The sequence below is a fragment of the Prinia subflava genome, chromosome 13, assembly GCF_021018805.1.
Source record: "Prinia subflava isolate CZ2003 ecotype Zambia chromosome 13, Cam_Psub_1.2, whole genome shotgun sequence".
NCBI classification, from domain to species: domain Eukaryota; kingdom Metazoa; phylum Chordata; class Aves; order Passeriformes; family Cisticolidae; genus Prinia; species Prinia subflava.
The window spans coordinates 12,259,804-12,286,842 of NC_086259.1; the positions used below are offsets into that span (position 1 = coordinate 12,259,804).

At 41.2% G+C, this 27,039-nt stretch overlaps 1 protein-coding gene across 2 annotated transcripts in view; it reads left to right on the forward strand.

Annotated features, from left to right (window-relative positions):
• The window catches only part of NFATC3 (nuclear factor of activated T cells 3), a 61,336-nt gene extending 39,583 nt beyond the window's left edge, over window positions 1-21,753 (forward strand). The window contains exons 9-11 of one of the 2 annotated variants that reach the window (XM_063410383.1): window positions 192-1,238; window positions 9,534-9,635; window positions 18,288-21,753. In XM_063410383.1, coding sequence (XP_063266453.1) covers window positions 192-1,238; window positions 9,534-9,635; window positions 18,288-18,412 — 1,274 coding nt within the window. In that variant the 3' untranslated portion in view covers window positions 18,413-21,753. The remainder of the gene's footprint in view (window positions 1-191; window positions 1,239-9,533; window positions 9,636-18,287) is intronic. The other variant, XM_063410384.1, reaches the window with a different exon arrangement.
• The last annotated feature ends 5,286 nt before the right edge of the window (window positions 21,754-27,039 follow it).

Consider the following 27,039-nt stretch of genomic DNA (forward strand, 5'->3'; position numbering starts at 1 on the left):
ACTTGCCCTCGAACCCCTGCTGGGAGAGTTGTTCTGCCTTTGCAGGGTTGATGTAGCAGGTGTAGAAACGAAGCAAAAGAAGGGAAGCAGCGACACTAACAGTGCTATAGTGGTTGTTAAACAGCAGTTGGTGTGTATTTGTCACAGGGTACAGGTGGGCTGGAATGGTAAAACTGGTTTCCTTTTTCTAGTGATGATGAAGCAGGAGCACAGAGACGAGGTGGATTTGTCTGCTGTTCCGTCCTTGGCCCTGCCGCACGCGGGCGGCGTCCAGGGCCTGCACTCCATGCGGACCCAGCTGCCTTCACCAGAGCAAGGGCACCCCCATGACAATTTGCTGTCCACGTCACCCAGGAGCCTCGTCTGTCCCGTTCAGCCACCCTACACGGCCATGGTGACCTCGGCAGTGCCACACCTGCCACACATGCAGGGTAGAAACCTCAGTCCGAGTGAAGAGTGTCACGTTCTGCCTCCTGCCGTGGTTCAGTCTTTTCAGGTAACGTCAGCACCTCCTGTGAGGCCTTCCTACCAGCCTATGCAGTCTAATGATGTGTACAATGGACAGCCTGGTCTTCCCATGAACTCTGCCTCCAGCCAAGGATTTGATGCGATTTCATTTCCACAAGACACGGCCGTACCTCATTTGATAAATCTCAGCTGCCAAGCTCTACCACCAATGCAGTTCCATTCTTCAAACCCAGGTTCTGTGTCAGCATCAAGCCCCGCAGGACACGCGCTGGCACACGTGGCTCACTCGGGACAGCCGTCCGCTCACCTGCCGTCCATGGGGTACCACTGCCCGGGCTCCGGGCAGGGCCCCGTGCCCCCTGCCATGAGCCGCTCCCTCGGCCAGCCTTCTCCCCAGCTGCAGCAGGGCCCGTACCACTCTCCAAACCCAGCGGCCGCTTCTTCCCCGTCCCCGACCGCTTCCCACCCGCTGGGCCACTCGCCGCTGTCCGGCCCCTCTTCCCCGCAGCTCCAGCCTCTGCCTTACCAATCTCCGAGCTCAGGGCCCGCCCCGTCGCCGCCGCCCGGGAGCCGCTCGGGGCAGCACTCGCCGCAGGCCGCCAGCCCCGCGCTGGGAGCGCTGGGCGCGGTGTCACCCCTGGGGCCGCACCCCGCCTGTGACTCGGCTCCCTTCGCAGCCGAGGGCGCCGCTGTGCACATCAAACCAGAGCCTGAAGACCGGGAACTGAATTTCCAAACCATAGGACTACAAGACATCACACTAGATGATGGTAAGTGGATATAATATTGCAGTACTGGGGTTATAATAGGCACTAGATTACAAAGTGGGTGTGGGAGGTGTTTGTTTAGAACCTACTGCCCTTCACAGAAGGAAATGTATATCATCAGAATCGAATCATATTTTTGTGTCCAAACCAACAACTTGTTTGAAACTAATTATATAGGCTGTTCATTTGTAGTTATACTATTCAAGCATTTTAGTCTGATTTGCCCACAGATTTTGGTTTTGTTGTAAAACAAGGCTTGAGGATCAACTCCTACACATTGAGACCTTGTATTCAAGAAAGTTATTTGAAGTTTTTTCTGATTGTCTCCTTGATATGTTTCAGTGAAAATCCTAATACAGTATCGAAGTTGCATAGGTGTCGTTTCGAGTCTTGTTTCTTGGAGTTGTCCCAGTTTTGAAGGGCAGGCTGGTGTTTTGATAATCTATCACATGCATTTTGGCACCGTCTTGGTCTCCTCACAGACATTCTGTAGATACCTGTCATCATTCAGCACCTCTGCTCACAGTGGCTGTTTGCTTTCTCCACTCTGGCTACCTTTTTGAGAAGTTCACTTGGTTAACATAAACAGAACAAGGACATTATAGTGCTAGAGGCCAGACTGTATTGTAAATATTTGGATAATTTTTTTATTTAGTTATCAATTAAATAGTTACTTATAATATTTTCCAAACAAGTGCAAAAAGAAAAACATCAGATCCTAAACATCAGACTATTTGAGGTGTAGATGCAAAGCAGTTTAAAGAACATGTCATGCTGATAAAGACTTGAAGAACAGAAGGCCTGGCCTTAAAAGTTGTGTAAAATGTGTTTGGGATTGATGAAGGGAATCATGCCAGTGTCTCTTTTCTAAAGTAGCTTTAAATGTTGTGGTTTGGGAGTTTTTTTAACCATCCCTGGTAATTACTTAATTGCATCAGCAGTAGAATAAAGACTTAAGTATAGGCCATCTGTTAAGTATCTGTGTCAGTCCCAGCTCCTTGCATAAATGGAGCCTTGCTATTGTTACCTCCAGACAGTTGTAATAAAATTTAGTAAAAAATGCCTTTAAAGACATGGCATGGTAGGAAGAAAAGGAGAGAAACCAATCCAGTTGAGCTTTCAGTTCAATGGCCACCTTAATAAAACAAAGCTCTCTTTTTAGAAACACTGTTTATCAATCAACTTAAGTTTATTTAGAAAGGAAGGAAGAGACTGATTCTGTCAAGGACTTGCTGAGGGGAGAAAAGCAAGGCTTTATGAAACAGCATGCAGCAAAAAAATAGCATTTTATACTTCTATATAGAGGAGTGAGAAAAATCTGATGTTTCACGAAGTGTCGGGTTAGAACCTACCTTTTTCTCATCCGTCTTTTCTCCACATCCACAAAATAAAAAGATACAAAGTAACCAGAAGCATTTAGCACTTACGAGCATCTTGGCAGTTTTTATAATTGTTCAGAAATTGAAGTGGATGCGCAGTAAAAAGAAAGGTTTTTTCTCCATGTCACAGATACTTGTTTCTTTTCGGTACTGTTTCCTTGGCTTAGCACTGAAGGTGCTGCCCCACTCCTGTGCTGGGAGAGCCCTGGAGGCACAGGAGAAGCTGCCGGAGCCCCGCTGAGGCTGTGGCCACTGGCTGATGGCTTAGGGTACAATGGGAGTCAAATGGCCACAGCTTCATTAACTTCATTTGTTAGATGGTTGTTGTAGAAAATTGAAGAAGTTCTGATGACTGCTGATTAAACATACTTCATATATGGAAAATTGAACGTGGATTTAAATGCTGAACTTGCCCTTGGCAGCAGCACTGGGCTTGTGAGCAGATTCCTGCCTTTCCCCTCATGTTGCCACCGTGCAGTGATTTCCTGGGGGTTGGCTCTGGGGCTTGTTTGCATTTCCAGTCTGCAAATACAAATCAGATGTCGAGCATGAAACCTGCTGTTCTGAAAGTCTGGAAGGGCTCAGTGACAAGCAGCAAAGCTGCTCAGTTCTCTCAAAGTGAGTGAATGCTTCCTCTGCTTAATCAGCTTTAACAAAAAAACCCCAAACGTATTTAGACAAGAACACTTTTTTCAATAAGTTATCTAACATACTATGCTGATTTAAAAAATAATTCTAAAATTTCTTTTACGTGTATAATTGAATTTTGGTTTCTGTACAAATAGAGCCAGGCACAAATAGCAAATAGGCTATCCTACAATAATGTTATAACAATTAAAGAAAAAAATCCAAATATAATTACATACATAAAATGAGTGTTGATACAATATGTTCTCTCAACTAATACATCAAACCTGAAAGCTCTACTTAGTTGGAAAATTGGTTTTTGAGAGTTACCAATTAAGACAAATAAACCTCTCCAAATAAAACACTAAGGCAAAGCCAGTTGAAAATTCTTTAAATCATGTCTGGATTACTGGCCTTAAATATTTAAATCAGTAGTCTTAAAATAAAGAAAAAACTCTCAGAGCATAAATTATCTTCTTTCTTTTAAGTAATGTACACTGTTTCAAAATTAAAATAGTATCTATTTCTTTGCCAAGAAAATATTTCAAGAAATATTTTACAAAATTTCAGTGTAATATGGAAGTGTTACCCCATGATAAAGTTAATTCCAGAATTACTGTGTAGCTTGACAGAATCTGATTTAGAAGTCTTAAAAACAAAATCCCATCAAATAGCCCCCCAAAACTGGGAAACTCCCCACCCCATCTCCAGATGTGGCAGTGTGGATAATGGTTACATACGTTCATTTAACTAAGACCCCTGAAGTGACTCTTACTGCCTTTTCAGCCAACATTCAGGTGTTTTCTTAAAAACACACAAAAAACCACTTCTGAATCACTCCATAATACAGAACTTCAAAGCTGCTTCATCCCTCAGTGCTCAAGCCAAGACCATCTGGATTAGTCTTGATCCAGCATCTCCTGGAAAGTGTAACACATTTGCAGCTTCCCTGCAAAGTCCAGGTGTTAGCCAGGGACCAGATGGAGAATCTTTTTAAATGTTGTTGTGTTCCTCTGCCCTTTACCTGGGCTCTGTTCAGACTTGACTGAACTCAGGTTAGACCTTGGAAAGGCAGATCCTGCCCCTGTCTCTGCACAAAGGACGCTTCTTTTCTTCTCCCCCCTCATACTGAACTTCCTGTGACTCCTCATTGTTTTTCAGGAGGGCCTTGTTGATATCCTTAGACTTTTCTAATCTCCACCTTGAATTTGCATTTGTTTTTGTTTCCCCTCTTCCCATCCTTGCATCCTACAGGAACACCTTCTAATTCACTTGGAACCTTTCAGGCTGGAATTCAGTAAAAGCAGCTTCGTGCACTTTTATTTGTCCCCTCTACTTTTTCTGTCCCCTGGTGTGTTGGACCTTTTTTGCCTTAGCATCTTCCAGCAAGTCAGCCCTCTGGCCAACACGCCAGGGTAACATTTCCCTGGATAGACAGTGGAATGTTTAGGGCTGCAAATAGATGTAAACAAGGCAGCTGAAGTGACAGGAAACAGGCAGCTGGTCATTTCTGGCCTTTCCCATATCCATCATCTATAACACTGAGCTCTGCTACACACCCATCTAAAAAAGTTTCTTAAAAAAAAAGCTACTCAGAAAAGTTAGACTCAGCCTGGTTATATGATGAGGCCTAATTAATTTCCACCCCTGTTTTTAAAAAGTGTTCCTAATGTAGTGGTTTACTGTCATAGTGATTTACTGTCAAGTTTTAGGTTTAAAACTGTTTCAGTACTGTTGATCTCAAATATAATCTTTTGTGGTTTGCAGTTTAGGAAGGAGTTTACCTTGGATTTCATTGCTTTCTACAGTGATGAGATTTCTAACATGTATACCTGTATTTAACCATTTTTAAGGTGTTGTTTGGCTGTACTCAGCAAATCAGGATGACCTTCTACTAATCCTCTTACGTTTTGTTACTCATTGCATCTCCATTACTGAAAGCTGGAGATTAGAAAATCCAGTATGTGCATTTACTATAAATCATAACTAAAGATCCCCTAAGCACTTTGTGTATATAAAGCAAACGGCTGCTTTGTCAGACACATTCCATGTAGAACTCTAAGCCATTCATTTTAATAGTTCTGTGATAACTCTCTAGCTGGTAAACTCTCTTGCTGAGAAGCTCAGAGTATTCTGATCTCGGCTAGAAGACTTGTACATCTTTGCAGGCAGCTTTTTTTACTGTAGCTTCAGCTTAATTTCTGGAGAACCAAAGCAGTGAGTAATAAGAAAGTATTGAAGAAGGACTATACTTTGTATCTCTGACTATATTTAAAATTTACTCATTAACAGATCAGTGTTAATTAAGGCCATTGGAGATCTGCAGAAGTACAGAAAGTACCGAATGCTGGAGTCTGGTATAGTGTGGAGGAGAGCAGCTCAAACTTGAGATGTACATCTCAAATCCAAGGTGTTTTTATTGTCTCCTGACTACACAGAGGGAAATGTTGCACCTTGCAGTGTGCCCAGCAAGGCCAAGGTCTCTAACCTACACTGTGCCTGGCACACTGAGAACAATCCTGCAGTATAAGGCATTCTGAAAACTGTACCAGTATAAACTGTTGATTAAAGCTGTGTTCAAACTCCTCCTTTCTTAGCATCCTGGTTATTAAATCTGTATTGTCAAGCAGTATGAGACAGCAGTAAAAAGTCCTGCGGTGAGATGTTGAGGTGATAAGGCAGAACCTGAAATGTATTGAAAGAAAATGGAAATCTACTTTGAGAAATGTGTTACAAGTGAAATAAAGATCCAGACTGAGCAGCAGTTTAAAAGCTGAAGAGTGGAGCAGTGAGCAAAGGTGAAATGTTTTGTATCAGAGGTTGTCAGCAATTTTGACCATATCTTCACTCACTGTGTCCATAAAATCTGTCAGTGAGGCATCCATTGAGAAGATCAGTTACAGATTTCTAATGGGTAAAAATGTCAGCTAAATCCTCAGGTGTCTATGGGCAGCTCTCCCTGTGAGAGCCGTAGAGCATCTTGTAACTGATGCAAAGTAAACTCAGCTGGCTCACTGCTTCAAAAAGATTCCCATTCAAGAATTAGGAGAAGTTAGAGACTTCTTCCATCAGTGCAGGTGGCACTTCTGCACCAAGATGTGGCTGTTGGCAATCGCAGCAGAACTGGAAGGAGCTCAGTGCACCTCGTGACCTTGGAGAAAATCCACACGGACCCTTCAGCTCCACTTCCCACTGCACAGCCCTTGTGTCCTCTAGAGCCAAGGCTTGTGCTGAACTCTGTGTCAGACTCAGCTCTCCTTGTGTGTGAGAGAACAGGTAAACATGACTGCAGTGAGCTGGTTTCACCAGGATACAGAAATGCAGAGTGTCAGCATAGCCAAGCCACCAGCAGGGTATTTGTTACTGTGGCAGATAATTGCCGAGCTGGGGCTGTGATTCTGCAGGCACATTCTTTCTCTGTACAGCTGTAAACATAATGTGCACAGGAAAACTGTACTCCAGCATTCCATACCGTTAATTGAAAAAGGAAATAGTACTGCTTAGTGAAGCTGGCATTAAACCTGAAATGACTAAAAGCAAGGCTGGCCTGTGGCTTGCAATGGTGGCTTGCAAGGCTGCAAACCCACCATGTCTGTGGTAGTTTGCCACAGCAGCCACGGCCTGACTGTGGCTGCTTTGGTCTCAGAGCAGCACAGTCAGCTGGCTGCTCCAGCACAGATAACTGAGGGTTAATTAGAGCCTGGCAGCTTCTTCTTTTTTGTTGGGGAAAGTTGACACTTGCTGATCATGTGGAGTCAAAACTAGGCTAAATATACTGCACTAAGCAGTGTGACGTAGTTGCAGGGATTCTTCACATAAATTCAGCTGGTAGAGTTCTGTCTGGAGCTGACAGAAGGAGGTGTATGTCCCAGGAAATACGTGCTGCAGTCTGTCCATAGTTTTCCTTGAGGTTTGCTGATCCTTTTTACTTGTCAGGAGAGCAATTCACTCACCTGTCCTCTAAAACACACAATTTGTGTCAAACTTTTTTGTGAAGCATATTAAAAAAACCTCCACTCTGTGCTACTCACTGAAGCAGTGCTGCAGACAATCATGCATTCTAGAATATTTTGGGAGATTACTTTTCTAAAAGCAGTATACATCTTCTAGATTATGTCCCACAGCCTGCACATCCTGCTTCAGTTCAGCAGCAGTAAAGGATACCCAGGCTAAACTTCTAATCAGATGATGCTACAAAAACAGGAAGTTAATTGACTCCTGTAGGAAGAGATCCTGAAAACCAAAGGGGGTGACTCTAGGAGCTCTTTGGTCTGCCTGTATCCATAACAGAACTCTAATTTTAGGTTGACTTCCTGCTTTGACCCAAACCAGGTTCTGATAATTGAGGGTTTAAAGCTTTTCTAAGACTGTCTTTACTTAAAGACTGAGTCAGGACAATGAGGTTGTCCAAAAGAGTATGAATTTTTGATCAGTTAAACAGATATACCAGGTGTCATTTGTCTTGATTTTTGTTTCAACTTTCTAGTTTCCATTTTGGCTTTATATTCTTTGGTTACAGAATGTATTTTAGTAGTGCTTAAGGTAGTAAAACGCTTTCTCAAATGTTTAGGATATTACAAATTATAAAGGTATTTTTAATATATATTTTCCTGGTACCTCAGGTTCTGTCTAATTGTGTGTAGAACAGAATGTTTATGCTGTACCACACAGTTGAAAAGGCTGTTGCTTTATGTCCCACATTTCCCACACAAGAAGCAGTGTGAGGACAGTGCATGCTCTGTTCCAGAAGGGGCTGGCTGGAGATGTGTGTGCTGTGCATGGCACAATTTGTCAGGGATTGATAAAAGCAAACACTCACCACTGTCAGCAGCTTTGGTAGTGCACACAAGAACCTCAGGATTTTGCTAAGTATGAAACTAATTTAGAAAATTGTTCAGAAACATATTTCCCTGCCAGAGCGACATGTAATCCTTACTGTATAAGCTGTGCTGTCTTTATGGTGCAGAGGCTGTTGCTTTATGAGCTAATGAACTCCACTGTTCTCTCTGGAGGCTTTTTGTTGATGTTTGAGTCTGCTCTTTTGAAAGCTTCACCTTTCTAAAGAGGATTGTTGGTACAGTTAATTCGTTTCATCACAAGGCAGTTTCCTGCCCATCTCCCGGGATTCATTAGATCTTTATTTATAAATAAGCATCACTTTCTTGCTGTTTCTTTTTCCATAATTGATGGGGGGAAATGATCTTATCTCCTCTTATTTGACAAGAATTTGTCCTTAATTTACTCCTTTCCTTCACAATGGCAGTGGAGATTTTTATTAAAACCCAGATAATGCTTTCCACTTCCCATTTAAACACATGTAACTTTACGCTGTGAACAATCAAGCGTAAGAAGTCACCCAAAGAGGTAATTTGAGCTGCTTGAATTTCAGGAGGAAGTAAGAGTTGATTCCTTTGTTCTCTCAGGAGTCATCCCTAAGCAGGGCTTAGAAACCATGGTGGCTAAACAAGTGTGTGCCTCTGTCCAGAAGGCACAAATTAGCCAGGGTCCAGAGTAATTTTGTTAATTGTGTTAAAGCCTAGTTGACAACCCTGTATTGGGCAGGAAAAAAACCCAAATGAACCCTCTTGTAAGCTCTGCATAGCCACTAATCACAACTGAACAAACACAGACTTATTGGTTATGAATACACTATTTGACATTGATTTTTCCTCTAGGAAAAGCAGTTCCATGAAATGCAGCTCTGCATTTCCTGCAGGGTTTCTCAGGTGGGCCAGGTGTGAGGGAGCCACCTTGGTGTTCTGGCACTGGAGCCGTGCCTGGGGCAGGGGCAGTGGGGCAGCAGCGACTGCTCCAGTGCCGGAGAGAGGGAGAGTGGCACAAAGGGTTTGTTCTCTAGGACTCTTTGCCTACCCTGGAGCTGCTGTCAAGGGCCACAAGTACTCCTAATTTGACCACAGTAAGTAAAGCAAACTGAAAAAACTGAAGGAGTGTTCTAAACACAAATACTAAAATCAAATTTAAGTAGTATAAATTTATGATGATGCTACTAGGCAGACATCCAGAAAATTAACCATTACCTTTATGGCTCTGGCTGCTAAATGAAAAGTAACTATACAAGTAAATATACAAGAGAAATGATACTGTTTTTAATAGGCACTCTGATAACTTATAAATAGTTACTTATGTCACATACGCAGTGTTTGTGAATGAAATGGGGTATTTAAATCTAGTGCTATTAAAAGAAAAATGAAAATCACTTCCTGGTTGAGTGAACTGTAACTTCTTGGTTTAGTCCAGTCAGTAGTTATGTCTGTCTTCTTCTCTGACACAGACAGTTTTATCTCTGACCTGGAATACCAGCCATCAGGTTCAACAGAGAAATGGACTCAACACTCAGCACTCATGTCCAACTCCTATGTGGAAAATCTAGAGGGTGAGTCTGCTTACTGAAATGCTTCAATGTTTGAAATTGGAGCACGAAGGAAAGGGGAAAGTGTTCTAAGAGTTTTAAGAGCTGCAAGTGAAAAGCGCTGTGTACTACTGAAGTATTGCTGTAACTGGACACCTGTGTATTCTGAAATAGTTGGAAATTCAGCATTTGTGAACAGGTGTACACTCAGTAAAAACCTCCACTCAAAGCATACAGAGCTGCCACAGAACTTCCTGAGTGCTGTAGGATCTAGTAAAACTGCAGAACAGGATATGAAAATCTTAAGCCAAATATGGGCAAGGTAGAAGAGCGGCCAGATCAGTTAGCTGAGAAATTTGGAATGTTTCTCTTTTTCAAAAAGATGAAGCAATGTCAATTTAAATAAATGGAATACAATGACATGCACCACCAGTCAGAGTGTTAGGAGTACAGGTTCATAACTAGATTTAGAATTGAATGTGCACTGTAATTGGGTAAGAATATCTGGATTTATTATTTCAGTTTATTCGTTTCAGATGGAAGCAAGATAATTATGATCCATGACTCTTCTAAATACTAGCGATATCAGAAATTGTTGCATGGTATATTGGTCTTGTTTGTGTTTAGGCTTCAGTGGTTTTCGCTTTATTACAAACATGTCTAAAATGCCAAAGAACTATACTGTCCTTTTTTTTTTTTTGCAATACATATGCATATACAAATGCATTATAAACACTTCTGATACATTCTACCTTCTCCATAGATTTTTTAATCTTAATAACTGTAAATGTAAAGTACATTTGGTAACAGTAAAATAACCAAGCTCTTCATAAAACTTTCACACAATTACTGTGTAGACTGATCCTAAGTTTTCTTGTGAAACTGAAATAAGCCACACTGGTCTTTTGCCAGCTTTCAAGAACCTTAATTCTGCTTTACTTACCTATCAAAATGTTATTAGTAAGGTAAGTAGCTCCTATTTGGAAAGGCAAAGCCAGGGAAAGGCCTGACTGACACCAAGCTGACATTCCTATCTTGAAACAGTAAATCAATTAGCAAAATACAAGTTATAACTTAGATTATTTCAGTGTTCTACACTATATCTTGTGTGCAATTCAGAATAATTGTTGAAGAGCGGGAGTTCTTGAAAAATGGAAATTCAGGATAATAATAAAATAACCCTCAAATACCAGTATCCCCAACTAAAAAATAACACATAGGGTGGCAGCCCCCAAATTTAAGCCTGTGAAATGTACACTGACAGGTCCCTTTTAAAAAGGGCACACAAACAGAAACACAGGCCCAGAGAGAAACACACTGACACACAAGTGTTAGCATTGGACAAATGCAGTCGAGAACATGGCACTTTTAAAAATTAAAATAATGAGTATTTTATGTGTTTGGCATAATGTAGTGTGGTATTAATGCAGTAGGATTACAGAGGACAGTAGGATGGTTTGGTACCCTGAAGAATGCTCAGTGTCAAATCAGACAAGTTAACTGTATCCGCTGCCAGTACAGAATTCTTACAGAGCCAACTTTCAGGCTTAAATTAGGAAGAGCAGAGCCTCTAAATTACACTGCTGAAGAGGAGAGCAACTGTGACTGTAGTGTGCTGCAGGAGATCAGGACATCTACAAAGGCAGGAAACAACTAATGGAATACTTGAGTCATCCTTTATAGCAGGGGTAAGTGAGATGACTGCTTCAGGGAGTACCAAAACATGAGGAGAACCCACATGAGGAAATATCTCTTCATTTGTTTGAAAGGAGTGTACAAAAACTTCTTGAAAAAATAAATCTTGTTTTGGAGCAGATTCAGCATCACAGGCTTGACAATATTGAAAAGACAAACTGTAGAAAACAGTCAGGCTTATGAAGATATAATAGATGGTCAAAAGGGTCAAATAGTTGCAAGCAGTCCGCAGATTATTTATGAAGGTGCATATTAAGTGTGCAGTTACTCTGCTGTGAGAGAGACTACAAGCTGCTTCCACATGCAGAAATCAGAAAAGAACATAAAAGTTATGAAGTTAAATGGGAAATGTGACTAGCAGATGACAAATGAGTTATTGAGTTAAAATTAGATAAGTGATCTTAGAAAGTTTTGTGTATTGATGCGGACAGTTGAGGAACTAGAGATTCTCATGCCCAGAGTCTTTTTAAAAAGGACCTGTCTCAAGGTAAGATGTCAGTGAAAAGGTTTCGGGGCAGTGACAATGACAATTGTCCTCAAGTAGGTGACATGTCAGACAGCAGCTCTGGAAGAGTAAGCAACAGTTAACTCCCAAATGTAATGGAGAACTGATGTAGAGCCTGGGTAAATGTGACACTGCTGCTGCTCAGCTACTCAGAGGGGTGAAAACTAAAAACTGTCTAGAAACTTCTACAAGAAGATCTTGTGATTGGAGAAAAACAGGTGGTTAGAGAAAAAGTCAAAATTAGAGTAAGGGAAAGAACAAAACCTGCACTCATCAAGACAGTGTTAACTATTCTCATTTAAAGCTTTCTCGAATTTAAAGTGGACAGTTCTATGAAAACTTGCTCAGTAGTGTTAAAAGTAGTCTTGAAAGGGTGAATAAATGCTAGGAATGTCTAAGGAACAGCAGAGAATAAGAAAATGCTACTCCTTAGATCTGTTTTGTGGCCACGTTTTGTCCCTGATGCCACCAAGGAATTAGATGCATGCCTGTTGTTGGATCTTCTAGAACTCTGCAGTCAGAAAAGGGAATGAGCAGAAAATGCCAAATGTAATAAAATGAGTGGGGGGCACAGAAAAGGTAATGGAAGATAATTCCTGGGAAAGAAACCAGTAAGTGAGCACCAAGTAATCCTGGGGCAAGTTCAGCACATCTAAAAAGCATTGCTACTGCTGTAGGGAGTTAAGCTTTGGAATCTGCTGTCACAGAATGCTGCAGTTGACAGAATTTTGCACAGATCTTAAAAGACCCCAGGGAGAAAAATCCAAATGGAACCATTTGGTGCAAAAAGATACTGTCTTTGACTCGGGAATTCCCTGGGAAAAACACATTTTGGAGGCTGGTGGAACACCCTGGGGAAGCATTGCTGTATTTTGCACACATCTCTGCTCTTGCCCATTGCAGCCCTAGTGGTCTGTAATCTGAACTGGTTTGCCTGAAGTTCTCCATGGAGGTTTTCAGGCAGTATTTTTGACTTAGAAAAGCCTAAAATGCTTGGTAACTGCCAATGAAAAGATTTGCTTGTCCCATAGAAAGTAGATTAGTGGCTTCCTGCAAGGAAAAAGAGGTTACTTGCATTAGTCCCTGAAAGGCATGTAGGTTCAGGAATTTCCTTTTCTTATATAAAATATATGTACTTAGATATACTTCTGTTTTCTTTTGTGCTCCAGTACAAAATATTTGTCTTTTAGCACAATGAGAGGGGAAATTAGATACAGAGCAGTTCAGAAGCATGTTAGTTTTTGCTTGGCATTTGATTTAAAAAGGTAATGCCTTTACTTTTGATATTAGAACTACAAACACCTTAAAAACACCTTAGGAGAACTTTATTCTAAATTCAGAGTTGGCGGGGGGGGTAATTTATCCAAAACGTTCAGGAATTTATTATTAGAAGCACCAGCTTTCACGGTGATCTCATGCTTCATAACACAAGAGCTCAGTTCTGTTCAAATCAGTGAACACGGATCACTCTGGGTGGGTGGGAGTCTCTCCAGAGAGGTTGGCCAGTGCTGGAGCAGCTGATAAGATCAGCACCCATAGCTGTGGGTGTCACTCACTGCACAAATGGCCGAGCTGTTCATCCTCCCTTTAGGTCTTACAGCTCTGGATTGCAAGCTGCAGGGTTTGGAGAGCCCATCCTGGGCAGTGTGGCTGTCAGGCTGTGGTGTGTCAGCTCTCCAGTGCAAGCCTGCCGTGAGCAGAGGCAGAGCCCTGGGCCCAGGGGCAGGGGAGGCCTCGGTGCTGCAGCTGCTTCACTTGTGCAGTGAGCAGGGGCTGGGAACAGGCAAACAGCACAATGGGGAATGAAAACCATGGGAAGAACCCAGCAAAACAGAGTCAGTGGTTGCTCTTGTTTCACAGTTTATTTTACAGCACATCTAAAAGTCAGAGTACTTCTATCCTGTTCTGCCCACATTGATGTTAGGATGCTGCTTCCTATTTTGCAATTTTAAATTTTGTAGGCTGGAGCCTCTGTCTGACATTTAGTGCTTTCTCAATGCAGTGTGTTGCTCCTTTTTCAGTGCAGCACAGAGGGGGAAAAGCTTTGCAATGCAATATTGCAGTACCATCAGTATTGACCAGGCCAATCTGATCTGTCTATAGCTGATTTTCTCCCCACCACCTTAACTTCTGTTCTGTACAATCTATTTTTAACTGTTAGTATAAATTTGCCAGCCAGCTTACATTCTGGATAAATACTAAGGGAGGAAAAGGTGAAACTATTGCAAATAAAGTAACAGCTGAAATTCTGAAATCTGGGAAAACTGCCAAAGAGGTCAATTACATAGACAGAGAAAAGTTGTTAAAATCATTTCCATTTCATAGCCCAATATTAAAAAAAAAAAACAAACCTGCTGGATCACATTATGATCTGTGCCATATCTGACAAGTTTTCAAAGTGCAGTTATCCCTGTTGTATGGAGGAATGTGCCACATGTGTACACAGTGTCATTTGTGCACCCCTCTTTCTTTTCACCTGCTCCAGTCATTATTTCAGGATTAGTGACCTGGACTGCTAGCACAGGATACACTTTGTAACATTTTTAATGTCCTCCACTTCAGTTGACATTGATCATCCAGAATGATTTTAGGTATCAGTAGGTACCAAATGATTACTAAATATTAGCAAAGGCTCCGTAGTGATTTAGTGTGTAAGACATTCCTGGTTCCTCCTGGCTTGAGGAGTGAGTACAGGTCCAGGCTATGGGATCAGCAGTCAATGCCTGGCACCACAGGTACCAACCAGGCAGGATTTGGTAACTGAGAGCAGCAGTGGACTGAAAAGTCAAGGTCCTACTTGCACAACTTTCATCTAAAGGCTGATGAAATCGGCTCTCTCCAAAGAGGCAGCAAAAGTATGGACTACAAAATGCACATGAACTTGGCAGACAGAACACAGACAACATGAAAACCATCCTGGAGATCTGTGTTGCTGAATCCCAAACGAGCTCTGCAGCCTTCTCCTGCAAGCTTGTGCTGAAGAAAGGAAATGGTATCAAGACAAGGAGCCTTCACAAAGCCATGCATGCTGCTTTCCCAGTGTCTGGTTGCTAATGGGATGGCTCTTAAGGTTAAGCAAAAGGGAGTATGAAATCTGTCTAGCTATATTTTTGGGACAGAATAGCCCCTACAGCCCATAGTCAAAACCAGGAGAGGTGGGATAAAGTGTTTTTTTAAATTAAAGAAATTTTCTTTTGTTTTCAAAGCATCAGCAGTAGAGCCTGAGCTTGTCCTTTCTCAGAATTGGTGAAATTTGTTCTTCTCGCAATTTGTAACCTGAAGAACTTGAGTTTTGCTAGACAGTATTGTAGAAAATCTGTATTTATGCATATGAATTGAGTTTTCAGTTTTAATCACAGACTACAACATTGTTTGCCCCCATTGAAAGAAGGTGACATGTCATGCATTCAAATACTGACCTTTGGATTTCTGTTTTAGTCTTTAATATAGAAAGGAAAATGCTGTATGATTTTGTCTTCAGCCTTTTACATTTTTATGCAGGATTTTGTCTCTTCTCACTGACATGATTTACATTTTAAACTGCTTTAATTTATGCCATTCCCCATCAGAAAGACAAGTTCTGATAATGCTGGTATTGTATGAATATGTGCCATGAAAGATTAGACTGATCTGAGCTGTTGCCTTCTGCAAGTTCTGCTTTCTTTTGAAGTCTTTATTTTTACCCTTGTCTGTACCTCATCTTATCAATGGAGAGTGTTCTGGAGTCTGCAGGCTTTCCCCAGTCCATTTGTTGGGTACAGAGTTCCAGACAGCTGAACTGGACATTCCTGGGCAGTATAAAATAGGGGGAGGTGTCTTAGTTGGGAGGCCAAGGTCTCTGAAAAAACACCTTGGCCAGACAGAGCAGGAAAACCATTTTGGCCTTTTCTTGAGGCCAGCAAGGTGCTCTGGCAGAACACTGATTTACATACTTACTTTGAAAAAAACACACTTGAATAGTGGTTGGTTTTATAAATTAGCAATTCTTACAAAGTCACAAGACAAGATTTCTCCACTAGAATTATCTGTTGGAATGAAGACATGGTCTTGCATTTGCCTAAGAAATGGTTTCTAATGGAAATACACATAAACCAGATAAATCTGTATTCACCACATGCTAAAAGTATTGCAAAAAACCCCACTGAGCTACAAATCAGCTTCTTATAAACAAATCAGTTATTATTTAGAACAAAGCAACACAAATTAACCTGTACCTTTAATATTCTACATAATGACTTCTGCAGAAGTTTGGCAAATAAAAACCCCATGTGACCAGCTATTGTCTTCAGTATAATGTGTTTTCAGGAGAACCAGTGCCAATGGCTACGTGCTGCTCAGTTAAACACCTCTGCCTGTGGGAACTACAAAATGTTGCAGGACAGACCAGTTTGTGCTGATGGTGCTAGTACAGATACAGATCAGCCATCAAAACTTTAAGGAAGTAACTGGTAATTTCAAAATACTGAATTTCAGAACGTTATTTTTAATGGTTTCATTGTAGCCCTCATGAAATTTTTAGCAGTACTGAGCAGCTGGGACACTCAATTTGCACAAAGCAACTGTTCAGTAGATAAGAGCTCTTGGAGGTCCTTAGAGCAAGTAATGAATGCCCTGACAGAAGCTGGTGGGGCACAGTTCTTATGAATGAATATCTATAATTTGTTTAAAAAATTAAATGTCGTGGGGGTTTTTTAACAGATATTTACCTATGCATTGTGTTGGCCTAATAAAACCCTTGGGAAAGTGCCCTACCTGCACTCACACAATTTCCAGAGTCACAGTGCAGTTAAGTTCATTGAATGGCAGGTTTGTCTGAAGCCAGATAAACTGCAGATCCTGTAATGCTTGAGGGCATTGGCTTTTCCATGGTGTGTGTGACCTGTTAGAACCACTGGGTTCGATCCCCTGTGTGTAACGAGCTGTCCTTGCACTCCTGAGGAGAAACCACTGCAGTGGTCACTCATGGATGGCAAACACCTCCTCCATTGCACACAGGGCTGGGACAGGAGGGGCTTTAACACCTTCCCAAGCAGCTTTAAAGAGCATAGGCACAAGCTCTTCCCAGAGCTGGATTTTCTGTGTTACATGGACTTCAGCAGATTCACAATATCAATGCATTTTCTTTCAGAACCACTTATGATCGTGCTGCCACGAAGGGCAATGCTCAGGCTGTTCAGTGCTATGAACACAATGAACAATTTACACCAGCTGTAGATTGATTTTGTTTTGCTTCTACCAGACAGGAATGTTTGGTAGGAAACTAAATCCTGCTATGGAAAATTTACATTAAGAAAGGTGGTGAAGTGCATCACCACTGTTCTGAAAAGTTACTCAATGAAAACGAAGTAGCAAAAAGCCTGGGTTCCAAATCTGTTAAGATGTTCAATAGAAGCAGCTTAGTAGCAGAACAAAACATTCTAAACATAAGAATGTTTCTTAGTCAACAAAAGGATCCATTAAATACCTGTTTATAGAAGGTCCAAGCAAACTCATGCCAATGATTAAGGAAAAGCCTCTATAATTCAGCCTATTCAAAGTCTTGCTGAGAAAGAGATACTGTAACCTACTGCCTGCTCAGTAAGGGGAATCATTGCCTCTAACAATGAAATAATAATTTAGACATGGTTATAGTCCAATATTTTTCTAAAATTTGTCATTGTTGTTTAATGTGATATTTTTCATGTCCATGTAGAATGTTATTCAGTTTTCTTTGATAACAAGGTCCGTTTTTGTAAAATAGACATTTCTATCACTGCTTTTACGCTTAGCCTTTAAAATGATAATTTTTATCATCTTCCAACCTCAATTGTTGTGCAATCAGTTGTACAGGATTTAGAGTAAGACTCCAAGACTGTAATTTCTTAATAACTTAGGTTAACTTTGTCACATTCATGGAGGTGTCCCTCACTTTTAAATAGTTCAAGTTGATCAAACTTTGCTGAAGTTGACACGCATGGATACACAAACTGGCCTGCATATTAGTCCATCTTAAATCTTTCAGTAGGAAATTTACTGATAAAATTAGTTACTGTGGTTTCAGAAATGCAAGTATTCAGAAAACTGGCAAAATTAATAGGTATGCAGTGTTTAAAAAGAATATTCTATTAACCTGAATCCAAGTTCTGAGGAAGTTCTGTAAGTAGCCTGAAAGAGGCAGGAGTTGTTATTTGTTGTGCTTGAACAGAAGGAGTTCTGTGGGGGAGTCTCAGTAAAGCTGACCTGTGCCTTTCAGTTACCTGCATGTCATGAATACTCATGTGCTTATTTTCTTCGAGGGGCTATGGCAGTCTCCAGCATTATGGCAGGACTTTCTTTCCCCCCTTGCTTAACTGTTGCTGACTCATTCATCTCCTATTATGTAACAGCATCAAGGCTTAGCACTGAAAGTATTTCTTCTTAAAAGGGTTATACTGATGAATTCTGCCTTTTGGAAAGCATAAAAACTGTCACTTTTCAATATTTCTTCTTTTTTATAGTGAATGAGATCATAGGAAGAGATATGTCACAGATCTCAGTGTCACATGGAACAACAGTGGCCAGCCAGCCTGCACGTCCGTGTCCTGGATCTCTGGAGACGAGAATATCTGATGGAATCCAGTAATGGATAAGCTAACGACTCAGCATCCATGAAAACTTCACAGTTTCTCTGAATATTTCTTCATCCTCTTCCTCTTTAGACTTACTGTGCTTCCAACTCTGTGGCCTTTATGAACTGGAACAGTGGATCCTTGCAAAGCCCTTTTAGTGGGTTACATTTTTGATGTAGAGACAGAGCATTTTAATTATAGTTCCTCAGATGCTGTAAAGAGACTGAAAATGGACACACAGAATCTACACCAGATATTTTAACTGTTTTAAAGTTACAAACAAGCTTTGCTTTTTGCATTTAAATAGAATACTTTTATATTTTAAGTGCTTCAGATGTGTGGAGATGTTAGTTTGCTCTTACAATATTCACAGTCCTGAACGTGGAAGAAGATTTAATGCACATCTTCAGTGTGCTGCTTGCCCTTAGAGGTAGTATAGTTTGTAACTGATGATTTGTAACACCTTTTGGTCATTTTGGAAAGCCTTTAAAGCTTCTGTTGTTTAATTTTTTTCTTAATAAGATCTTCCAGTGGCAAATCATACCTGTCATCTGAAGCCAACGCCACGGAAGGCATTGTGTATATGAATACTGTAGTGTTTTCTTTCTTAGACTCATAGGAAGCAAAGCCAAATGTAGATCTGCACTTGTTTATAAACTGAAGATGTTACTTGATAGGCTGCAAAAAGACCATTCCATCATGAAAGTGTTGGGATAGAAATTACATTCCAAAATTTAACTTTTATAACTTTGTGGATAATCTTCCTGATCTTTATTAGCACAGGCTCCTTCTTGAAATAGCTTTTTCTTAGAAAGTTACATTTGTAATTAAATTTGAGCAGTAGGGTTTTAGGTTAAAGAACAGCAACATCAAAGCCATGTTAGATACAGGAAAAATTCATGTTTGCTGAGGATCTAAATGTTCCCATTATCCCTGCAGAATATGGTTTTGAAATCACCAATTCAGTGGCATTTAAGTTTTCAATGCAATAAATCATTTGATCACATCTGTATCTTTTATATGCTGTATGCCCAACCATGCCACTTGGAAGTCCTAAGGAGATGACAGTCACAGCTCCTTAAATTCAGGCTGTTTGTGTCAGTTTGCTAAAAAGTAATTCACTGTGAATTAGTGGTTAGGCAGTCTGATGTGTCCATGTTTCATTTCAAAGGTGTGAAGCAGGAGCTACCAAAGAAATACACAAGATTCATCAAAGCAGCAGTAAACTCCATGCTGTGCTCTGAGGATGCATCTCCCTTATCCCCATTATCTGATGAATTTGGAACAATCTGTTTACATCATTACTTAAAAATCTCTGGCCTTTCCAAGTAGGCGCTGTGGAGAGGATCAGACACTGCCTGTGGAGGCCACACACGTTTCCCTCCCCCAGGAATCACTCATTTACAGAGTGATGGAACACACAGGGAACACCAGTCATGGCAAAGGAAGGTCAGCGCTACAGGGAACCTCAGACCATCCAAGGTGTTCCGTTTAGTTGCTCATTTGGGTGAGCCATGACAATTTAACACAAATGAAGAGTGAATTAACACAAAGAATTAGAAAATTGGAAAGTACATTTGCACTGGATCCAGTTCAGACAAGTGTGGCCATTGTAGCAGTTGGCACATGGGGAGCACATGCCCTTTGTAGACTTCCAGTGAAGGAAAGGGTCTGACAGTGGAGAGCAGGGCTGAGCTGTAACACCCGGCAGGGTAAACACAGCTCCTACTGCTGCTGCTGCGCCTTGGCAAACAGCGGTGGGGAAAACCTTCCCCTGAGCCTTCTGCAGGCAGAACCTTACACCTGGAGTGAAGTCAGTGCCCAAGCAATACCACTACAGTAGCTGTGATCACATCTCTGTAAAAGCAGAATCATCAATTTGTAAAGACCTTATATCAAGTGGGTAAAATTGTAATTTTATCACGTATTTCTTTTAAGAGTGCAGCCTGAGGCTACTAACTTGATGTTTCATAATTGTTTCAAACAACTTAATGCAAGGCCACTATGTACCTGCTGGGAATTGTAAGCATCCTTTTTGTGAATGTACTGTTCAGTGGTGCAAATCTTGACATTTGCAGGAAATAATTGGCAGGGCTGGAATCTGAAAAGTGTGATATTGTAATTGTCCCTCAGCAATGGTGCTTTTACTCTGTCCTCTACTCGTGTATGTTGACAATCCTAGAAAGAACTCACATGCTCAGAAATACATCTACTTCTGTTTTTAACACCTTCAAAACAAACCAAACCACACAATTTGGTAACCTATGTAATTGTCTCCGAGTGTGTGCTGGTGGCAAGGCATGTTCCAGTTTTCATTCATGTATTGGGTCTTTTGCATTAACCATTGTTTGTAGGAGAATTCTGACTGAAAAGCTTTTCATACTGTATGGGATTTATGCTCCTTTATCCTGCTGGTACAGACTCTCCTTGCAAGTTCTCCAAGTAGCTGGAATTCACACTGTACCTAAAATATAGGAGCCCAAACAATCCGGAGTTGCTATGCACTAAATTTTCTGATGCCTTTAAATACCTTGATGCCTGTAGACATAGAAATGCTTTCCTATTTAAAAACGAAATTTAAAAAAATATAGCTTTGGATACTAAAGCAGTTTTGTATTTGCCTTGTAAAAGCTTCAATACAAGGGTCTTAATTTTATTTTAGCTTGTGTGATAACGTAGATAAAGACTGTTAATCTTGTATAATTTTAGTGGTATAAAAAGCACACGATCTCTATTGGACTATGCAAATTCAATTAAACAACAGAACCCGGCAACTGTTAATATTTTGTTGGCATCCACTTCCTTGCCCTTAAGTCCTGTCTTCTCCCTGAGTACTTTTCCAAAAATTTTTAATAACTTAGATTATCCTGAAGGAAAGCCTTAATGATGAGGTAGCTTTTCTATAAGGAGGGTCAAAGATCAGTGTTTAGGAAAAGAAAATAAAGGGTAGCATATTAATCCAGGGGGACAGGGGTGAGTTCTGAAATTACCATAAACTAGCAATCTGAAGTAAAACTTACCTGTTATCAGGGGAACTGCCACCCTTTTTAAACCAAAGAATAATAAAACGGTTTTGTTCTGATACAAAGCTTTGAAACTCTATTTTTGATACTCATAATGGATGTCATTCCTTGAGGTTCGGAAATCGTTCAAATTGAAGTTTTATATTTAAAAATGTGGGACAATAAAGATTAAGTTCTAGATGTTTACAGAGCCTTGTATTGTAATTTCATGTACATTTTGTATTTTAAACATTTTTGTAAGTTATGATTGCAGTGCTACTTGCAGAAATAAAGGGAAAAACTTGCATTTAGGCTCTTAAATCATAGTGTTCAAATAAATAAAAATAATGCAATTGCATTGTCATTTATTTAAAATGCAGAACCAGACACAATGGGAAGAAAGTCCTTTTGTGATGCAGTTCTTACCAGCTGTGCCAGGCTAGGACAGAGGAAATGAGGGACACTGGATATTCCCCCTGGAAGAGTGGTGGTTTTGGACAATCTGATAGAGAGTTTGGGGCTCAGATTAAAGGCAGCAACAGTGAACCTCCACCTGCATAAGCTGGCACAGTGTCAGTCTGCACAATACTGCTGCTTCCCGATTTGCAGGTGTCATTGTTTCAATTAGACAATCACAAGCTTTTGAAAGATTTTTCCAGAAATAATTATTCAGGGGAGTTCACCATAAACAGTATTTTCCATTCCTGAAAGGATACTGTCATAGGCAAGATGCAGTTAAACTGTTTCTGAAATAAGTGTGAAATTCCAACAAAGTTTAGCTTATGTGCCAAATCCTGGCGTTCAGGCAGTACAGAGGGAAGTCCCTGTGGGCACAGTCAGGCCTTACGAGGTGTATCTCATCTCAGTGACCTCGGTGCTACTGAAAAGGTTTTTATTTTATGTCCCTTGCAGTTTCTTGCCGGGCCCTTTCCTTACCCTGGAATCCCAGTGACGTGTGGGACTGTTCCAAAGCGAACATGGAAGCAAAGGCTCCGGCGCTTGTGTGCCCATGCTGAGCTGCCGGGGGAGGGCAGGAGCAGGAGCGGGGATCTCGGCCCGCGTTCCCGGGGACGGGCGGCCAGGGCGGGATCGGCCTCCCTCGGCGTGTCCGGCCCGGTGCCTTGGGCGTGCTGCCCGCTATAAATACACCAGAAAGGGGATGCTCCAGTGCACTAACCCAACGCACGGTAAATATAGCCGAGGTTCAGTAAAAATAGCCCCGGCAGTTTGAAAGCTGTTCACATGTTCTGGAGGGTGATTACCCAGGGTATAATTAGCACACACCGACACCAGCAGTAAGCCATTGGCTGCGTCTCCTTTACCGTCAGTTCAAGGCGCCTTTCAGATGCAAATGGGCTGGAGGCTGCTCCGCTCGGGCGGACGGGTGGGACAGGAGAGCTCAGCACCGACACGCTCTTGTTGCACAGACCAGACTTTACTCCAGGCAGGGTGAAAACATCACTTCTACCTTGCAAAACACTGCTTTGGTATTTCAGGAAATCGGAGAGGAGGAATGGCCTGTTAATGTCAGTTCCTTTAGGAGAGTAACCAGAAGTTTGTTCATTTAGGGCCCAAACCCAAAGGAAATGCTGGCAGAAATCAAGGCCTTTGCATTCTCATTGTAGCCAGTATTTCCTCACAATATTCCACAGCATCACTTGTGCTGTCTTCTTCCTGCTGCTTGTTCCTGGGCCTCTCTCTCTCCCTGCCTAACTCAAAGTACCACTGTATGCCTGAGTCTGCCATGTGCTCCACTGGACTGAATAAGGTGAGGACTCAGCTGTTTTCTCCTCATTTTTTTCTTTGCCCCTTGGCTTCAGATAATTTACAATAATAGTATTCAGGAACTAGCACCTGCTGTAGCGAGTGAAGTATTAAAGTATGCAAAAGGCCATGGAAAAGAAAAAAGGATTTTCAATATATTTAAATTCATGCATGATTTTGCATACAGACTTCTCTGGTAAAGGAAGTTAATACTGAACTTTATTCTGCCTGCTAAAAGGATAATTTTTATCAATCAGTCATTCTTAACACACAAAAAGCATTGTCATCTGCAGAGATCCTCTTAGGATCTTTTGTTAACATCTACTACATGCAGAAGAAAACAGAAGGAAAAAACAGACTAAGATACAGAAGCAATAAAAAAAGAGTATTTATGTTGCAAAGACATCGATCCTCCATGGATCTTGTTTTTGAAGAGATTGATCCACTAGAAAAGTCAGGCTATACAATTTCTCAAGCTGTTTCTGCAAATGTAAAGTTTTCATTTCATTGGTGTTTTTTATTACAAGGAACTGAAAAAAAAATACTTATCTCTTCCTTCCTGTCATTGCTGTGACACCTGCTGGTAAAAGCTGGAAGAATGCTTGTTCTTTCCTGTAATTTTTGATCAAAGGAAAGTGATGGACCTAAAGAGGACTCGGTATGAAAATATTGCTTGGGAATGCAGTGCTGGGTAATCAGTGGTTTCATATGAAGTAACCTGGATGAAAAAAGGAAAACCTACACTTCCAAGTTCTTGTGACAGTGGAATGATAAATGACTGATGATTTAGAAAGGTCCTTCTTATAATAAAAAGCAGGAAAGACGAGGAACCTGTGTGCTAAAAATCCTGATGCTTGGGAAGGCAAATATTTTCTAGGAAACAGGCAGTTATGAAAAACAAGAACCACCCTAAACATTAAGAACTGCAGCATCTCTCAATAAACACCTCCACACATTCATGACTGCAGATGCTGGAATCAAAGACAAAGGTTCCTAAGCCAAACATCTCCACATACCCAAGGTTCTGGCTGTAACACCAACATCAAGGATTCAGGCTGGCAGAGAGCATTCTTTAGGACAAGGCATGAAAGGTCAGGGTTACATTCCTAAATTTACTACAGCTTGGTACAAAAGGTGTGATGGATTATTCTCTGCTAAGGTGGCAGAACTACTGCAACAAACACACAGCACAGAATAGCTGAGTGTTGTCCTACATGCATCATAATTTTTTTCTCACAGCAATAAAAGGATCTGTTTGAAAGTATCCTAAGAACTCCCTGGTGTATGCACCAGCCAAGTCATTCCTGCAATGTGTTGGAAAAGTACAAGACAAACTTTTAGCAGTCAGGATGTCACTGTCTTCAAGCAGGAAGTTCTCTAATTATGATGCAAGAACAGATTTTTCCAGTTTTCTGTCATTTGAACAAGTGCCTCCAGAGCTGCTGCACAGCCTGCCCTAAGCATTGGTTTTCTATGATTCCATGAATTAAGGTTTACTTTCAAGGTTTTCCCTTTATGAATTGAATCATAATAAAGGTGCAACAACCTTCACAGGTCAGAAACAGCTGCAGTTGGCAGCAGATGTGCAGATTTCCAGTTTAACTGCCATTGGTTCAACTTTACCCTGTGTGTTTTCTAGGCAGGGTCCCCATGTGGAAAGCTGGTTCATAGGACATTAATCCTCACACCTGCCTGTCACAGCAGCTCCTGCTCAGGTCCCAGCTGTGTGATCAGTTCCTGCTGCAATTGTTTCTGTCTCCAGTTGCACTGATCAGCACACACTGTTTTGCCAGTACATGCATTTCTGCATTTCCATGTTCCCACTGTTTCGTCCCTTACCAGGAATAAAAATTTGCTAATAAAATCTTCAACAGAAAGCAAATATGAGAGGTCAAGGATAACTTTATTCAAGTAACAGCAAATACCACCCTGTGACATTTGCCTGGCTGTAGTCACAGTAGCTGGAGGAGGAGTATAAGCCATCAAGCCAATAGGACAAATAAGGCAATACTGAAACTGAGCTAAGTGCTACTATGGGATTATTTTTTTCTAAGGATATGAAAAAAGAAGCTATGCCAAGAATGTCATCATTGCCATCTGACCTCACCACTGACAGAAATTATAATGGAAAAGTTGCACAAACAATGGAGGATAACAAGCAATCCAACACTGGCCAAATCCCAGGCTGAATGACATCGTGGCTTGGAGAGGCACAGCCATACATTTTGTGGCTGTCAGCAGAGTTTGCTGAGAGACTCAAATGCTGCTTGCCTGAGCCTAAACCCTTTGGAACTAATCCAGCTGCTAAAATGACACTGGAGACCAATAAGGTTTCCTTAGCTAGAAAGAGAAATACAAAACATACAAAAGACAGAAAAAAGGGGGAAAAGAAAAAAAGAGAAAATATTTGGTTCCCGAGCAGGTCTGTCTCCAATTACAGGCCTCCATTCCGACAAAAGGCTGACCTCATCTACTTCATAGCAGAAAGCAGGAAAATCTCTCACTAAGTTCTTCTTAGATATACTTTTTAGACAGTAGTAAAGCAGCAAAAATCATCTTTTAGATTAGCAACAGTTAAACATATCACTGGCTAAGCAGGACACGTTCTAATGTAAATTGTTCTGGTTTTCTGTGCTGTTTGTGCTCTCCTGCCCAGACACTCCCCCCACAGAGACTCTGCCTTCATGACTTTGTATCATTTTCACATACATTACACTAAGCTCAATATTTTTTCCAACAGCACATGAACAGCTCAAACACCATCTGGACCAGACGAGTAAAATGGAATTCTATCACTTACGACAAAAAATAAATTCCTGTGTGGTTGGAAGGACATGACTTAGAACAATGCAGAGTGACATTAAATATTGTATTTAAACAGCAACTCAGTCTTTCATAATCAAAGTAGAAAAAAATGTAGAAAGCAATTAAATGTTATCTTTACATCCAGTTTGTAAGATAGCTTTCAAGGAAAGGAACCTGGTGTTCCTTTCAGTCAAATACACTCGGGTGGCTGCACTGAAGGCCATTCTGCAGGCAGGAGAGGTTAGAGATGTGCTGCAGGTGGGCCCAGCAAGCAGAATCAGCACTGGCTCCATGCAACATAAAATATCCTCAGGGGTGGAGTTAACAAAAAAGCAATCACATTATTGAAATTCAAGGAGCTCGGTTGTTCAGCTGTTCTGGAAATGTCCCCCAAGCTCTCAAAGTTGTTTAAACAAGCATCAAACCTTCATTCAGTGTCACTGCCACTCTCTCAGTCACATAGGTACCATCCTGCTCTCAATAGCAAAAGCACTTCTTTTAGGATTTTTTTAAGACAAATTGCAGCTTGGCGGTGAGGCCAGGGATGTAATAAAATTTAATTCACATAGAGATCCAATACAGTTCTAATTCCCCCTAAGAAAAGTCAGAGTAAGAAAAAAGCTGACAAAGGACAGTTCTCTGGGGTCTCTTTTTCTAGAAAACGATGTGTGAATGCTCATGAAACACCTGAATCCAGGTTAGACTTTGTGAGCTCCCCAAAGGTACAGACATTCTGCTTAAAGCAAGAAGTTAATGGCAAACCAGCTTTAGTTTGCTATTTGCAACTTGAAAGGATGTTCAAGATCACATGCAGTTTGAATTATTTCTGCCCATTTGTGTATTTTGAGTCACTTTACTCTCAGCAGGACTCCCACAAAACAAACACAAGCAAGCAGGAATAGGAGATGAAATCTCACATGCAGAAAGGTCACTGGGGGAAACAGCTTTGGTCTGCCTGCGCTGAACCAAGCAGGGCTGATCAGGAGGTTCACAGCCTCTGCAGTGCCCCCGTACCCAGCTCCGGAGAGGCCCTGCTGCTTCTCCCTCTGGTTAAGGACGGGACTCTCACA